Source organism: Salvelinus fontinalis, chromosome 37 (assembly GCF_029448725.1).
Source record: "Salvelinus fontinalis isolate EN_2023a chromosome 37, ASM2944872v1, whole genome shotgun sequence".
NCBI lineage: Eukaryota > Metazoa > Chordata > Actinopteri > Salmoniformes > Salmonidae > Salvelinus > Salvelinus fontinalis.
The window spans coordinates 19,266,614-19,283,392 of NC_074701.1; the positions used below are offsets into that span (position 1 = coordinate 19,266,614).

The following is a 16,779-nucleotide window of genomic DNA, read 5'->3' on the forward strand; positions in this document are numbered from 1 at the left end:
AATGGAGTCCAGGTGTACCTCATGATGAAGCGCAGGTGTGCGTAATGATTGCTAACAGGTGCGCATAATGATGGTTACCAGGACCGGTGGTTAGTAAACTGGCAACCGAAAGCCGGAGAAGCAGGAGCCTGAGGGGAGAAGCGGGAGTAGACGTGACACCCTAACTCTAACCCTGTTTGGTTGCTCACTTGAACTGAGTTTAGTTCAGCTGGAGGTGAAAAGGTGCTCAATCTCCTTGCCTGGCGCAACATTCCGCTATGAATCAAAATCATGACCACTGTGGTGTAAAATAAATCTCTTTACTATAAAAAATAATCTGATTTATAACCTGGATCTGGCAAATATGCTAAGGAGCATATCAAGTCTGGAGCTCATCTCCAGCTAGCGTCCACTGCTAATGTTTTAAGACTCATTACTCATGGGGCCCTGCCTTGATCCCAATAGCCATGTAATCTCCTCAGTATTTTAATGGCACACATTATGGGGGCGCTTGTCTGGCCTCATGCTCTGCTTCATGGCTGTGCCATGCTCCGGCAGCTCCGAAAAAACATGGCACAGGATGAAGAGAGGCCTAAACATTCCATGAACCAAACTGGTCTCTCACTGGTCTCGGTCTCGCTCTATCTCCCTATCTATCTCTCTCCCACTGTCTGTAGTATATTTGCTCTCTCTCTCTCTTTCGCTCTATTCCCTTTTCACTCTCTCGCTCTGTTAGACTCCCCATATACGGTGCTATGCCCAATGGTTGAATGATTTCTACTAGCAGTTTTTCAAAACGGGTGCATCATCTAATTCATTTTGTAGAACCATTGGTTTTATGAAACAGAATAAAAGGAGATGAGTTGCTGATAGATCCCACAAGGCCATATGACTGACAATCAAGAGGAGTTTATGTATGTGTGCATGCTTAGATTAGCTGCTTTGAAGGGAGACCTGCAGGCTAACATGCAAGTTTAATGACCTCCATTGCTGCTTCATGAGTGGATTTACCCATTTAATTAAGCCTTTCTAAAGACTTCTTTATCACTCTTACCCTTTGAATGCATCCATGATTATATTGACTATTGTAACAGTAGAGCAAAAGTGAAATGGGGACTTAGTTTCATGTTATAATAAGCATGCAAGACAATAGACAACCCAGACTTCTTGTGATGTCAACTTGTCACCACTAGATGGGGTACTTTAGTTATGACACAGATAGCAGATTCAGAATACTAAAAGGACAGTTCGTGGTCCCGCTAGGACTTCTCCCGAATGAGAGGTACAGTCGCAACAGTGATGTAGAGAGTATGGTTCTTATGCTGTGCCCTGCTGAGAGAAGCAGGGGATATGGCTCGGTAATAGCCTACTAGTAATTTACTAACTCCTGAAAGACATTATCTTCGTAGACACCCTGTCCATAAAGCTCCCCCATCTGACATAAACAGTAAATGCATGTATGCTCACACACACACACACACACACACACACACACACACACACACACACACACACACACACACACACACACACACACACACACACACACACACACACACACACACACACACACACACACACACACACACACACACACACACACACACACACACACACAAACAGTCACTTGCTGTGCTCCTCTAGCCAAGTCTCCTCTCAAATCCACTGTATTTATTAATCTGGTGTTTTATATCCTCTCATAAGGATGCCACTGTATTTGAATGTGTGGATATAATTCATTCCGCTGCGTAGGCCTAATAGTCTACAATATAAGGTGTTTCACTTGAGATCACGTGGGCAGAGAAGCTCTGTTGCCTTTGAATTGAGTTTTGAGGAGCGTGTGACCTGCAGCCATAAATGCAAAAATATCAAATAAATGTACATAAACGAGAAATGAGGACAGATAGTCATATTTGAAACGAAAACAAACGAAGAAGGAAATCCAACCAAAAAACTTTGGGTACGGATGAATCTCATTGTCCATATTCAGGCTACAAGAGAGTCTGACAGTCTGGGATACATTGAGTAGGAGGGAGGACAGTGTTGAACTGGACCTACCCAAGGTGTATATCCTCTTCTTTTGCACAAGTTATTTGTGATGTAATACAAACTTTGTTTCGTTTTGAATGAACTAATCTTATTTGTGTTCACCATCATTAAAATGGAAGCGTAGGGGAGGGAGAGCAGGGAGCAAAAAGTAACACTTTTAGGCTTTTGCTTATGATGAAAGTATTATTTGAGTTTAATTAATAATATTGTTATGATTTAAAACTATTATTGGATGATAATACAATAAATTAACAACAAACATTTCCATGTTATCGTTTTGACATGTCATATTGACCAAAAACTCACCAAAAAATGTTTTGTTCTTATTTTCGTTGTACTTTTAAACTTGATGTAACATTTCATATAATTATGGGAATGTGTGTCTGCTAGCAAGTGGTGGAACACACCTTCCACCTTGTTCATTATTTTCCATAGAATGCACAGCCCCTTGTTGATTATCCCTTACTTAATTGAAGCCCAATCCACAGGTGCCCGTTGATATTTTGGATAAGATTACTGGCAGAGGCATCATGCCACCGCGGGCACAGGGGAAAGTGTCCCCTCAGATTTGTCCTCAGTTTTTTCTCTGTAGACCTAATATTACTATTACTATCTTAACTGGCATGCCTGATGGCAAGGTACCAGACTTTAGAAAAGCAAGTGGTAACTAAACGTGGTCCTACTTAATGAGACTCACATTCATTTCAAACTTTTACCCAGATGTTTGCATAGATGCAGAGAAGCATATTTTGTTTCTTAAAAAAAGAGCCACCAGTCAGGAGGATACAGACAACTCAAGATGTGTGCTTAGATATGCAGGAAAAAAGCATCATTATAATGGGTCTAGATATGCAGGGAAAAAAGCATAATTATAATGGGTCTAGATTGCAGGAAAAAGCTGTTTCAGGTGTTTGAAAAATGTATTATATTGAGGCAGCATTTCAGAATACAAATTATTAACTCCTGAATAGGTTTTCCTCAGCACCACACGTGCCTGTCCCCTGCTCTGCTGAAGCCACACGTCAATTCCCCGGTAGCCATGGGCTTGTTGCTGTTCTCTAATTCCACATACTTGGTTTCCGAGTGATTCAATATTCTACACAACTGCTGTGCCATGATTGAAGACGCGCGCACTGAAGAGCCAAACTAAGCGCCACTTTGGAAGGCAAGCTTGAACCGGGTTCAGAAACATCGAGCTGGTTGTCTGTCTGTGCAACGCCTTAACCGCGTGGATATTACGAAGTCAGAGAAAGAGAGAAAGAGGGGAGAGAAAGAGAGGGAGGGTGGGAGGAAGGATGAGTGAGTGAGTGTCGGGTGATTCCCTCCCCTCGCCAAATATCTGTCCAGGAGACGTTGACACTCCTTCATAACCCCGCTCCTCCCGCGCCTCACGCAGATGCCCAAAGCGCCGTGAGCACAGAAGTCTCCAAACCCCAGAATTCTACTTACCGCACCGAACCCCAGTAGATGACAGCATAAAACAGCCTAGTGTTAATTATAGTTGTTTACAGTAATTCATCAATATAGCAGTATGGTTTTCTTTCCTACACCTTAGTTTGCTTTTCCAAGAGACCTCTTTGTGCAAACTCTTTTATACTCTATGTGCACGTCCCCGTGGTTACTGCACATCCCCAGCCGGTGTTGGTGATGCCATGCCCCGCAACCACAGTGGCGATGAAGCTAGTTCTGGGCTCTGGTTGAAAACCTCTCCAGGGCGTCGGGCTCAGAACTATAGGTTGAAAGATGTGGAGTCTGGACGGAGGATGAACAACGCTGTTCGAGTCGGAGACGGGATGCTTTCACCAGGCGCGGCAGGTGCAGGGGGCGCGGAGAGGCGAAAGGGCGCCCGGTTGAGTTTGCTCGGGAAGCCGCTCATCTACAGCGCGCAGAGCGGGCGCAGAAACGCGCACTACCGTCGTCTCCAGAATTACCTCTATAATGTACTGGAGAGACCCAGGGCATGGGCGTTCATCTACCACGCCTTCGTGTGAGTATACGAGCTGTTATCGTGTAGGCCAACGAGTAAACAGATTTAAACAGTCATTTAATGGTAGGCTACTTCATCAGTCACCTGTTACTGGGAATTATTCTAGCGCACAGAGCTACAGAGGGGGAAAGACAATGATTAGAGGTTTTGTGCAAGTGAAGTAAGTGTACACATACAAGTGGCTTCTTCAAGGGAAGGGTGATGGTTCTATGTGGAACCATACTGACACGTTGAGCTCTTCACTGGTTCTTTGCCGCTCAATAAAGTTTTTTCCCCCAACTTTAAGTGGTAATTAAAATTTAGGGGCAGCAGCTCATATGTAATATTTTGGGGCATGGTTTGTTCACAGCTCTTTTTGAGCAAGCATGTGTGAGAGTGTCATCCCAGTTGATCTAATCTGTTGTATTATGCTATATTACATGTTATATATGACTATGGACAGTGATGGTGTCTTGTGACAGATTCACATATGGCCTTGTGCCAATTGAGAACGTTTGACTGAGTCAGTAGTTCCCAATGCTCTCCTCAGGGACCCCCTGTCATTCCAGAGTTAACACACCTGATTCAACTTCAACTTGTTAATAAACACGTTAATAAAAACCTTTAGAATTTTAACAATATAATATGGCTATTAAACTCGAATAAAACTGCCTGTATAGTTCTACAAATAACATTTAAGAGTTAGAAAGGTTCTTTATTGAACCACTCTCCATAAGGATTATATAACGAACCATAAAAAAGGGTTTTTATATAGCCCCAAAAAGGGTTGTAACCATTGCGGAACACTTTTTGGGGGCTATATAGAACCTTTTTTTAATGGTTCTGTATAGAACCGTAGGAAAAGGCTCTTTATAGCACAATTAATGTTCCACTTAGAACCTTATAAGCATGGTTCTTTATAGAACCTTTACAAAAAACTTCCATATTGAACAATATGCACCATATAAATAATATCGGTGTGTGTGTGTGTGTGTGTGTGTGTGTGTGTGTGTGTGTGTGTGTGTGTGTGTGTGTGTGTGTGTGTGTGTGTGTGTGTGTGTGTGTGTGTGTGTCCAAGTGCCTTTTCTGAATTGTTTCATTGTAACAACTGGATGCTGCTGTTGTAGAAAATACATCTCTGGATAGAACCAAAAAGGTATCTATTGCTTGCTTCATATATCGCACCCCTAAAAGTTCTATATATAACCCCTTTGTGGGTTGAAAATGGCAGATTTGGGCACTAATAAGTGCCTACGTTGGAACGCAGTGGCTGTACAGTAACATGTTATACATGACATCCAAGCTCTGGCTCTGTGCTTCACAGCGCTGTATGGGTTTTGACTGACAGCCGTTCTAAACTTGAGCAGCTTGCGAGACAAGAAGTTGCCCCCATCCCTCCCGGTAATTGGGCAACTTTTGCACATGTTTTGTTGCCTGAGTGAGGGAAATGTTGCAAATTAAGATGACTTGATGTGTTTTGAAAGATGAGGGTTATGATAAATACCACTTTGATGTCATACAAGCAAGCCAAACACCCGTGAGTCCATATACAGTGTCAACGTCTATGATCACTATGTTTGATGTACATTTACAAGACGACAAGTCGTCATACCCTGGGTTGTTCTGAACAGAATGACTCTATGTTTGTTTATTGTGAAGAAAATGTGTCTCTTCACACACACCTGAATGCACTCACGACTCCTCTCTATGTTCACCAAAAAGACAAACACTGTAAAATCGTACTTTATAACTTGGCTAGTCATGTTGGCAATAGAACAAGCTTTCAAATTATGCCCACCTGATCCACATTGCGATATATAATGGACCTTTTTTGGATTGCATAAACAACAGTAATTGTGTGATGGCGGGGATGCAGGGTTGTGTTGCAAACTTAACAACTACAAGTGTGCCTGCTCTAGTTCCTCAACAGCACAGCTAGGAGAACTAAAGTACCTTATAGTTGAAGACTCTTCTTTCTGCCATAAAAGTACATTGAAACTGTGCACACTTTGGAGAGGTGTGTGTCCACTTCGAGACACCAGTTAGTTTGTCTCATGCTGCACTTACCCCACATTTTCCAGGAATAGTCCAATGATGTTACTGAATGTATCCAGAGTATTTTCTGATTTTGTTATAAACAAATATGGCAAAAAGTACAGCAAATGTAAAATGCACATAAAATCAACAGTGTAATGTTTGGATTCAGTCTTGTGTCAGGTGACCTATTGTATAGAGTGTTCTACTTTCTGTTATCTGACTCCTTCAGTCAAAGTTAGAGATCAAATTTCTCATCATGGGATGTGATGGGACGCACGCACGCACGCACGCACGCACGCACGCACGCCGCACAGGGGGCGGCAGGTAGCCTAGTGGTTAGAGCGTTTCGGTTACAAGATCGAATCCCCGAGTTGACAATGTAAAAATCTGTTATTCTGCCCCTGAACAAGGCAGTTAATCCACTGTTCCTAGGCTGTCATTGTAAATAAGTATTTATTCTTAACTGACTTGCCTAGTTAAAAAAACAAACACACATTTGTGCTGAATTTTGTATTAGTAGAAGTTTTAACAGTCTACTAACAGTCTCCTAAGACTACAGTTGCTTCATGGCCATGGTGTGGAGTGTGAAGTAGGAAATTGAGCTGTCATGTTGGGTAAGATGACGGACACAGATGGGCTGTGAAGCAGGATGATGAAGCTTTATTTGTTCATGCGGGACAGCAGGGTCACCGGGGTTAAGTCCTTACATCTTCCCTAACCATAGCTACAGATTGTACGCCAGATAATGTGATATAACCAAAGATTTTTGGTGTCCATTACTGGACGTTACATGTTTTGTATTGCACAAGGAGGTCCCTCGCCATCTTTGCAGGGAACATCTAGCATTTCTCAGAAAACGAGTCCACGGCCCCGTGTAGAAGTAGATGACAGCGCGTCACACAGTGCGACCAAAACAAAGATCTATACATATGCAAGAGGCATATCTCACTCGATACAACACCTGGATTTAATATCTTTGAGTGCTGTTTTTTTGTAGAACCTCCTGCAACTGGAAACATACATTTGTAAGATACTTTTTTTACTGAATCGAGAACAAATAAAGTATTGCCAAGAACAAGTTAGTTCAAAAAATCTATGGCTCCGGTTTGTATGTGGCTTCCCTGTAACGCCCAGTAATGGACACCAGCAATCTTTCGTTATATCACATTATCTGGTGTACAATCTGTAGCTACCCTGACCACAACGCAGATCCACAATGCACCACAAGAGATGGACCACACATATAATAAGTGCAAGTACTTACTGAACACATACAAACACATAGCTATCCATTTGTTTGTTTTTACGGAAATTGTTGTGTCATGCTTGCGTCAAAAACGAAGGTTCTTTAGGATCCCGATACCACAGACACAGGCAGGAGGTAGACAGTCAGTTTATGATTCTTTAATATTATTTTCTCTTTGTTTATTTTTAAAAGGGGGTTACAATAACACAAAGACAAAGACAGGCACTGACACACTCACACCACACGCACACTAAAGTTCATTGTTGTAATGGCAAATTCGTAATCTTGGCGTTAGCATTCCTGGGTTACCGACCATGTGATTATGGCCTCGCCTCGGCAGTGTCATCTAGACAGGACACGTCTGGAGAGCGGGGAGAAAGCTTAATTAGAAACGTCATCATACTGGAAACCATTGGTAAGCACTCACACGTTGTTCCCGAGCATGGTCACACTCATCCCGTTCCCCTCTCCCTAGACATAGCGGCAGTAGTGGTGTGGCTGACCTGTGGCACCTGTCCTCTTCTGGCTTGAATCTGCAAAACATTGAGTACTTTTACATGCACAATAATAATTCGACATTCAACTGATTATGGCAGTAGGCTGAGTATGGCATTAGTCATGTAAACACCGTACTTTGTTAATCTTAATCTGAGTAAGATCATAATCGAAGTACTGTAAGCATATACCGATTAAAACACCTGGTTTTCTGAGCAATCTTTAGAATTATTAGGACATGTAAACATCTTAAATGGAGTTCCAACGGTGTATTTGATGTACACATGTGCTAGCACCACAAGCCTCCCTCTTTTGCGCGAGTGAAGTGAGTTCTGAAAAACGAAAAGTATGCATCTTAGAAATAGTTTTCACCTACAAACTGCATATTTTTGTAACCTTTATTTAACTAGGGAAGTCAGTTAAGAAGAAATTATTATTTACAATGACGGCCTATACAGGCCAAACCCAGACAATGCTGGGCCAATTGTGCGCCACGCTAACCCTAACCAATCACAGCCGGCTGTAATACAGCCTGGATTTGAACCAGGGTGCCTGTAGTGACATCTCAAGCACTGAGATGCAGTGCCTTAGACCGCTGCGCCACTCGGGAGCCTATATGTCTGATCACAGAATCAAATAGGCTCAGGTTCCTAATTTACACACTCTTTCCATCATTCACACAATGAGACAAACGTTTCAAAGGGGTTAACCGATTCACAGTAAAGGAAGTCACTCAAATAAGTAAATAAGAAGTCATCCAAAACACAGCACACAATATGAATAGGCAAATACTGTATTTAAAGCACTTTTAGGTTAATAAATTAAAAATAAAGCAAAACAAAAATAGAATCCTAGGCACACGTGACACTTGGGCTATCTCTAGCCAATGTAAATAATCAATCATGGTCATGACATGCACATAGTGAATCTATTCTACAGCAGGAAAATGCCCAAAGCACTCACTTAATGTTTTTTTATTGTAAATCCGCAGTCTTGTTGCTAGCGCAATAAACTCCCCGTCTAAATGAGTTCTATGCCTCTTTCTTATTGACTGTGTGAGGTTGAGGTTATTATAGCTTTTGGCTTTAACAATGGAGACTCAAGTCAATCAAGTCATTTCAAAAGTGTAAAGAGCTAAAAACGCACTGGGCTAGTGTCTGAATTGCAGCACTGGTAACAGCTAGTACACACTAAAACCAGCTAAGATAATGGTTGAGGTTTGAGTCGGACCCTGGTCTCAGGGGGTTTTAGGTTCGAATCCCAGATATTGTGGGATATGAACTAGAAACTGTAGGGTTTGCTGACACAGAATATCAAGTGTCTTCTACTGCTGTTTTCCCCTAATAGAAGGCACTTAACACTAATTTAACTCTAGGGACCCTGTGCTGCTTCGTTCCTCTCATGATAGTGTGTTGTCCTTGAGGTTGGGGAAAATAGACAGTAGACAAGTGTCTGGTTTCACAATGAATAATAAAGTACTATTTTAAGTAATATGAGTACCCAATTGTAATGGCTTCAAATATCGCAAATAAAACACTTTGTCCTCAGATCATTTGCTTTGTAGTTGATGAGAGACCACAGTAAAGAAGAATAGAGTCTGTGTTCATTTTTATTGCCACTTCGAGATCAAGTTATATAAATGCGTGTGCTTTAATTCCATTGAGGTTCAGTCCGATGGCTCCCTTCAAAGCGAATGGATTTTTCATTGGTCATTTCAATAAGTCACAGTGGTGTGCTTACTCCAGCGGATGTTTTTATTTTGCCCCCGAGTGGCTCATTCAGTTAGTGCTGAGCTGTAGGTTAGAGACCACTAACACACACACACACACACACACACACACACACACACACACACACAGGAACATCTCTCGGAAGGATTTAACCCCCGAAAGCACATTTCCCATAATAGTCTAAATAAATATATCTAAATGCATATGTAAAAGAAATGTCTCCGCTGCTATTTTTACATCGATCAAAGTGCTGCAGTGATATCCAGCCTGAGCTCAGGCACAGATGTTTTTTTGTGTGCTTGTGTGTTATTTTATAAATCCTTGCTGTTTGTGTATGTGTGGGAGGTAATTTTACTCTCTGTGTAGGTGTGTGTATGGGAAGCTGCCTATGCCTGGGTGTATTGATATATATGTGAAACTGGGGAGTGTGTGTGTGTGTGTGTGTGTGTGTGTGTGTGTGTGTGTGTGTGTGTGTGTGTGTGTGTGTGTGTGTGTGTGTGTGTGTGTGTGTGTGTGTGTGTGTGTGTGTGTGTGTGTGTGTGTGTGTGTGTGTGTGTGTGTGTGTGGGCTGACCACTTCTCTCCCTTTGAATGTCTCCATTGAACTTAGCTCAGGATTACTGGTGTGTGATCCTTGTAGGTATGTCTTACAGAGAAAGAGAGAGAGCGATGGGAGAACAGGTAGGAGGCTGGCTGGGTCTGGTACTGTAGATATGTGATGAGCTTGTGAGTGCTTAACTTCCTCTGGATACAAGTTACCCATAGATATACAGTTGAAGTCAGAAGTTTACAGACACTTAGGTTGGAGTCATTAAAACTCGTTTTTCAACTCCTCCACATATGTCTTGTTAACAAACTATAGTTTTGGCAAGTCGGGTAGGACATCTACTGTGTGCATGACAATTTTAATTAATTTAATTAATTTTTCCAACAATTGTTTACAGACAGATTATTTCACTTAAAATTCACTGTATCACAATTCCAGTGGGTCAAAGTTTACATACACCAAGTTGACAGTGCCTTTAAACAGCTTGGAAAATTCCAGAAAATTATGTCATGGCTTTAGAAGCTTCTGATAGGCTAATTGACATCATTTGAGTCAATTGGAGGTGTACCTGTGGACGTATTTCAAGGCTACCTTCAAACTCAGTGTCTCTTTGCTTGACATCATGGGAAAATCAAAAGAAATCAGCCAAGACCTCAGAAATAAAATGGTAGGCTTCCACAAGTCTGGTTCATCCTTAGGAGCAATTTCCAAATGCCTGAAGGTACCACGTTCATCTGTACAAACAATAGTATGCTAGTATAAACACCATGGGACCACGCAGCCATCATACCGCTCAGGAAGGAGACGGGTTCTGTCTCCTACAGATGAACGTACTTTGGTTCGAAAAGTGCAAATCAATTCCAGAACAACAGTGAAGGACCATGTGAAGATGCTGGAGGAAACAGGTACAAAAGTATCTATATCCACAGTAAAACGAGTCCTATATCAACATAACCTGAAAGGCCGCTGAGCGAGGAAGAAGCCACTGCTCCAAAACCGCAATAAAAAAAGCCAGACTACGGTTTGCAACTGCACATGGGGACAAAGATCGTACTTTTTGGAGAAATGTCTTCTGCTATGATGAAACAAAAATATAACTGTTTGGCCATAATGACCATCATTATGTTTGGAGGAAAAAGGGGGAAGCTTGCAAGCCGAAGAACACCATCCCAACCGTGAAGCACGGAGGTGGCAGCATCATGTTGTGGGGGTGCTTTGCAGCAGGAGGGACTGGTGGACTTCACAAAATAGGTGGCATTATGAGTAAGGAAAATTATGTGGATATATTGAAGCAACATCTCAAGACATCAGTCAGGAAGTTAAAGCTTGGTCGCAAATGGGTCTTCCAAATGGACAATGACCCCAAGCATACTTCCAAAGTTGTGGCAAAATGGCTTAAGGACAACAAAGTCAAGGTATAGGTATATTAGAGTGGCCATCACCCGTAGTTAAACAATGTAAAGGCAAGGCTGTCAAATACTAATTGAGTGTCACGCCCTGGCCTTAGTATTCTTTGTTTTCTTTATTATTTTAGTTAGGTCAGGGTGTGACATGGGGAATGTTTATGTTTTGTTAGTTTTGGGTGTTTATATGGTAAAGGGGTTATGGGGTGTAGTATATGGGTTTGTGTTGAGTGTAGATGTCTAGCGTTGTCTATGTATGTTTAGTTGTCTAGGAGAGTCTATGGTTACCTGAATGAGTTCCCAATTAGAGACAGCTGATTTCGGTTGTCTCTGATTGGGAGCCTTATTTAGGGTAGCCATAGGCTCTCATTGGTTGTGAGTAATTGTCTATGTAGAACGTTTGTAGCCTGTGTGTGTATGTGCACAACGTTATTTAGCTTCACGGTCGTTTGTTGTTTTGTATAGTTTGTATTAAGTGTTTCGTGTTTATTTTTCGTCATCTTTTAAAATAAAAGAAGATGGCTTATTTTCCAACTGCTGCGTTTTGGTCCGTCAATCCGCCACACGATCGTGACATTGAGTGTATGTAAACTTCTGACTCACTGGGAATGTGATGAAAAAAAATAAAAGCTGAAGTAAATCATTCTCTCTGCTTTTATTCTGACATTTCACATTCTTAAAATATAGTGGTGATCCTAACTAACCTAAGACAGGGAATTTTTACTTGGATTAAATGTCAGGAATGTTTAAAAACTGAGTTTAAATGTATTTGGCTAAGGTGTATGTAAACTTCTGACTTCAACTGTACCTTCTGCATCATAAAACTGACCTTAGATCCGATTCTATTAGCAAGTTCTTCTATCAACTTCTATCAGCCTTAGTCCCCCCCAACCCCACTCTCCCCTCACTTAGCCTGTGTGGATTTCCCTGAACCGCAGAGTCGTTGATATCTGCGGTTCTGATCCAACAACTCTAGCATGAATCTGATAAATACCAGGCCCTACCCTTGCCAAATAGTGCTCCATTATTGCATCAATAATGGCATTACGATCCAAAAATGTACTGCTGTGTGTTTGGGTAATCAGATTTTCTGACCCGGGACAGAACCACCAATTTGCATCATGTGCTAGCCTAGGAACCAAAGTAAGTTTCCACAGACTTATTGTGTGTGTTTGTGTGTGTGTGTGATTGTGATGAAGAGCCAGTTTGTACTAAGTAAATGTTTGTTTATGTGTAAGCGGGACGCTTAAGCAGAAATGATAACTGAATTGTGTTACTCAGATGCTTAGCTAAGTGCGTCAGCACAATTGATTCATTAGACTCTGCAATGCATTGACAGGTAACACATCCACTCATCTTGTTGGTACTCTAAAATTAGCTGCATTAACATTACTTTAGAACTAACCTTATTTTATGACATTTTACATGTCTCTATTCTTTTGAAACTTTTGTGAGCGTAATGTTTACTGTTCATTTTGATTGTTTATTTCACTTTTGTTTATTTTCTATTGCTTTGGCAATGTAAACATATGTTTCCCAAAAGCCCTTTGAATTACAGTACCAGTCAAAAGTTTGGACACACCTACTCATTCCAGGGTTTTTCTTTACTTTTACTATTATCTGCTTTATTGGCTTTGATGCTACTTGTTATATTGTAGGTGGGTCCAAACGTTTTACTGGTACTGTACATTGAATTGAGAGTGATAGTGAAAGAGAGAGAGGGGGAGGGAGAGAGAGATGGGGGGAGGGAGAGGGAGGGAGGGAGGGAGAGGGAGAGAGAGCGAGGGAGAGAGGGAGAGAGGGAGAAGAGAGGAAGGGAGGGAGAGATGGGGGGAGGGAGGGAGGGAGGGGGAGAGAGAGGAAGAAAGGATGAGAGAGGAAGAAAGGATGAGAGAGAGAGAGAGAGAGAGAGAGACAGGCAGGCACATGAACAGTGTGTCACTGTGTATTCCAGTGAGATTATGAATGGACAGAGAGGCATTAGGTGAACGAGACACTGTTTGATCCTTCACTAGGCTCTGTGACACAACCCAGTCACCACATCCCTGCTGAGCTTTTTCTTTCATCTGCGCCCAGAAAGAGAGAGAGGTAGAGGGAGAGAAGGAAGGGACGAGAGAGCCTGGTGCCTGTGAGGAAGAGAGAGATGGTTATCTCTTAATCTCTAAACTATCTCCTTATACACCAACCCTAATGCATGCATGCACAGAGACCCATGCGCCTATGAAAGCACCCCTTCTCCCTTGACACATCTCATATCATTAAATCAAGAATAGTGTAACAGTGTAACAATATTAGCCTATCCCTTGTGAATAATATATTATCACTTGTGAATTATCCCCACTTTAAGGCAAGCAGCGCATTATTTTTTTCTGACTTTTTCATATCATAGTCTCACACCTCATGCAGCCTAGCCCGTAGCTCTATATATGTTTTGGTAAGGTCTGTATCAAAACTAAAGTTTAAAATAAAGCACATGAATCGAGTTTACAACGGGTGTAGAGCCTAACTGGCATACATACGTAGAGCGTGAGTTTCAAGTTTGGGAAAGATCATTTTCAACATTATAATGCACCTTTATAATAAAAGCATTACATGCACAATCACATTTGTGGTCACTTTTGATAATTATGTTTTCTTGATAATGGAACATTCAAGGCTTATAGCCTACTGCTGTGTGCGCATTGCTGCCCTATAATGTGAAGAAATAGCCTAATAGTTTATCAACATTTTAAGCAAAACGTTCTCATCTGTTGCGTCAGGCTCATTGCATAAAAAAGGTTTTGTTGATGCTAGTGGTTGTATTCATTTAGGATCTATTGCATCACACAACTGTCCCAGATTGTTTGTATTATTTATTTCTAGCACAGAATAGAATAGTTCTACTTTTATACTACGGGGGATAGTAGATTGAAATAGACTAGTGCTTTTGCTGTTCAGTAGGCCTATTTATGTTGTTGGCTGACGAAAAGTAAATGTGGACAGTTCTTCCAATATCTTCAATATGCACCTCAGAATAGGATAAGGACGCGCGCAGTTGCGGCCCCGATGTGTCTGTCTTCACTTGTAGCCTGTGAGAAAGACCCGTGTGAGTGAGAGGTGCTTTGGCCTGCAGCCTGGGAAAGGGAATTATAATTATTATATTCAGCCCAAGGGCTCAACGGCCACTGGCCGCAAAATACATGGATTCTTTTAAGGGGTATTCTTTTAAGGGGTATATTCTTTAAAGGATTCTTTTAAGGTGTATTACGGCCACACAAAGGGGATGCAGCAGGGAAATTCGAGGCATTATACAGTGCTTGTCAAATTGTGAATAAGAGACCAATGAAGTGTGTACAGCCTGTGCAAAAAAATGCCTTTCATGGAACTTTTTTCAAATCATCATTAGTCACATCATGCAGCCTTAGAATGTATTAAAAATCAAAACATGTAGCCTAACATTTGTATCACAACTAAAGTTACATAAATAACTCTAAATAAAGCATATAGGAGTACCTGTTTCTTTGTTAACCGCTCAACACAGAATAGCCGCATGTGCGAACTCCCTCAAATCGTTTGGAGAAAATATCCTTTCTAATTTATTCAGCTTTGTTCAATTGTATTCTTCATACTATAAAATAATGCCACGGAATTCTAAGCAAATTTTGTCTGCTAAATGAACTAGTGTAGCCCACAGTCATATGGGATACACCATTTAATGGAAAAGGATCTGTAATGGGTTAGGGTTAAGGTTAGGGTTAAGTTTAGAAGTTAAGTTAAAAGGTTAGGGTTAGGGGAAGGGTTAGCTAAAAGGGTTAAGGTTAGGGTTAGGGAAAGGTTAGCTAACATGCTAAGTAGTTACAAAGATGCTAAAAAGGAGTAAGTAGTTGAAAGTTGCTAATTTGATCAAATGCTAAAGTTGTCCGTGATGCGATTTGATTTCGTAACCTTTGACGTTCGCATTATACGCCTCCCTATCCACCCATGTGTGTTTCAGTGTGTGACTGGATGTTTTTCTGTGGCAATATGTGTGTGTGTAATCAAAGGTTCTTGAAATCACTGTGCTGAGAACGTGTTAGTGGATCTGTGTGTGTGCCTATTAGTCATACCCTAAACCCTCAGGAGAGATGTCAGTTCCCCCAGTCGACTGTGAAGCTGATTGTTAGAGACAGACCACTCTGAGTGCTCTCTGCCCACACAAAATGCATCGCGGTTGGGGTTGAGCTACCCAGGACTCCCTTGCCCAGCAACACTGGAGCAATCACTCTGTCAGATCTCACCATGCAGGAATACCCTCCTGCCCTCAGCCCATCACTCAGCCTAACGCTCTGATTGTATGTCAGCATAAGGGAGTTCCACTGATTCAAGAGATTGTAATTGAAGGGAGTTTGTGTGCTGTGTGTGTGCTTTAGAGAACCCCCCCCCACACACACACATCATCTTGCTGTTGCGTTAGTTTGTCATCCTGATATTTCCCTGACAGCCTTCCTGATTCAAGCAAGGCTCTCTCACCTCCCCCACACTTACACACATTTCTCCAAACACAAATACATTTTCTTCACAATGGGACAGACAGGCAAGGGCTTAGGGTGAAGTACTGTGCTTTTTCACTGCGATAAAATAGCTGACAGTGTCCAGGCATGTTTTGTGTGTACCCCAGGAACAGTAGCTGCTGCTTTTGTAACAGCTAATGGGGATTCTAATAAAATACCAAAAAACCGAACTATGCCCATGGGCAGCTAGCATCCGTGATTCATCCTGGAAATGAGAAATTCATTGCCCTGGCCACTCTGTTTGTTTCTCAATTTCTCTCTCTCTTCTCTCTCTCCACTCTTTCATTCTCTTGCCCTCTCTCCACATACTGTATATCTCTCTATCTTTCATTATTCACTTTTTCTCTCTCTCCCCCTTTGTTTCTCCATATTCCTTTCTAGCTAGCTCTCTCTCTCTCTCTCTCTCGCTCTCTCTATATATTTATATATATATATATATATATATATATATACACTGCTCAAAAAAATAAAGGGAACACTTAAACAACACAATGTAACTCCAAGTCAATCACACTTCTGTGAAATCAAACTGTCCACTTAGGAAGCAACACTGATTGACAATAAATTTCACATGCTGTTGTGCAAATGGAATAGACAAAAGGTGCGGCCCCACAAAGAAATACCACCCCACATCATGACTGACCCATCGCCAAACCGGTCATGCTGGAGGATGTTGCAGGCAGCAGAACGTTCTCCACGGCGTCTCCAGACTCTGTCACGTCTGTCACATGTGCTCATGTGCTCAGTGTGAACCTGCTTTCATCTGTGAAGAGCACAGGGCGCCAGTGGCAAATTTGCC

The 16,779-nt window shown here is 41.7% G+C and overlaps 1 protein-coding gene across 7 annotated transcripts in view; it reads left to right on the forward strand.

Annotated features, from left to right (window-relative positions):
- The first annotated feature begins 3,224 nt into the window (after positions 1-3,224).
- kcnq5a (potassium voltage-gated channel, KQT-like subfamily, member 5a) overlaps positions 3,225-16,779 on the forward strand; it is a 112,099-nt gene continuing 98,544 nt past the window's right edge. For 2 of the 7 annotated variants that reach the window (XM_055902336.1, XM_055902337.1), the window contains exon 1: positions 3,228-4,015. In XM_055902336.1, coding sequence (XP_055758311.1) covers positions 3,681-4,015 — 335 coding nt within the window. In that variant the 5' untranslated portion in view covers positions 3,228-3,680. Of the gene's footprint in view, positions 4,016-16,779 lie in introns of all 7 variants that reach the window. The other 5 variants (XM_055902341.1, XM_055902334.1, XM_055902338.1 and 2 more) reach the window with 5 other exon arrangements.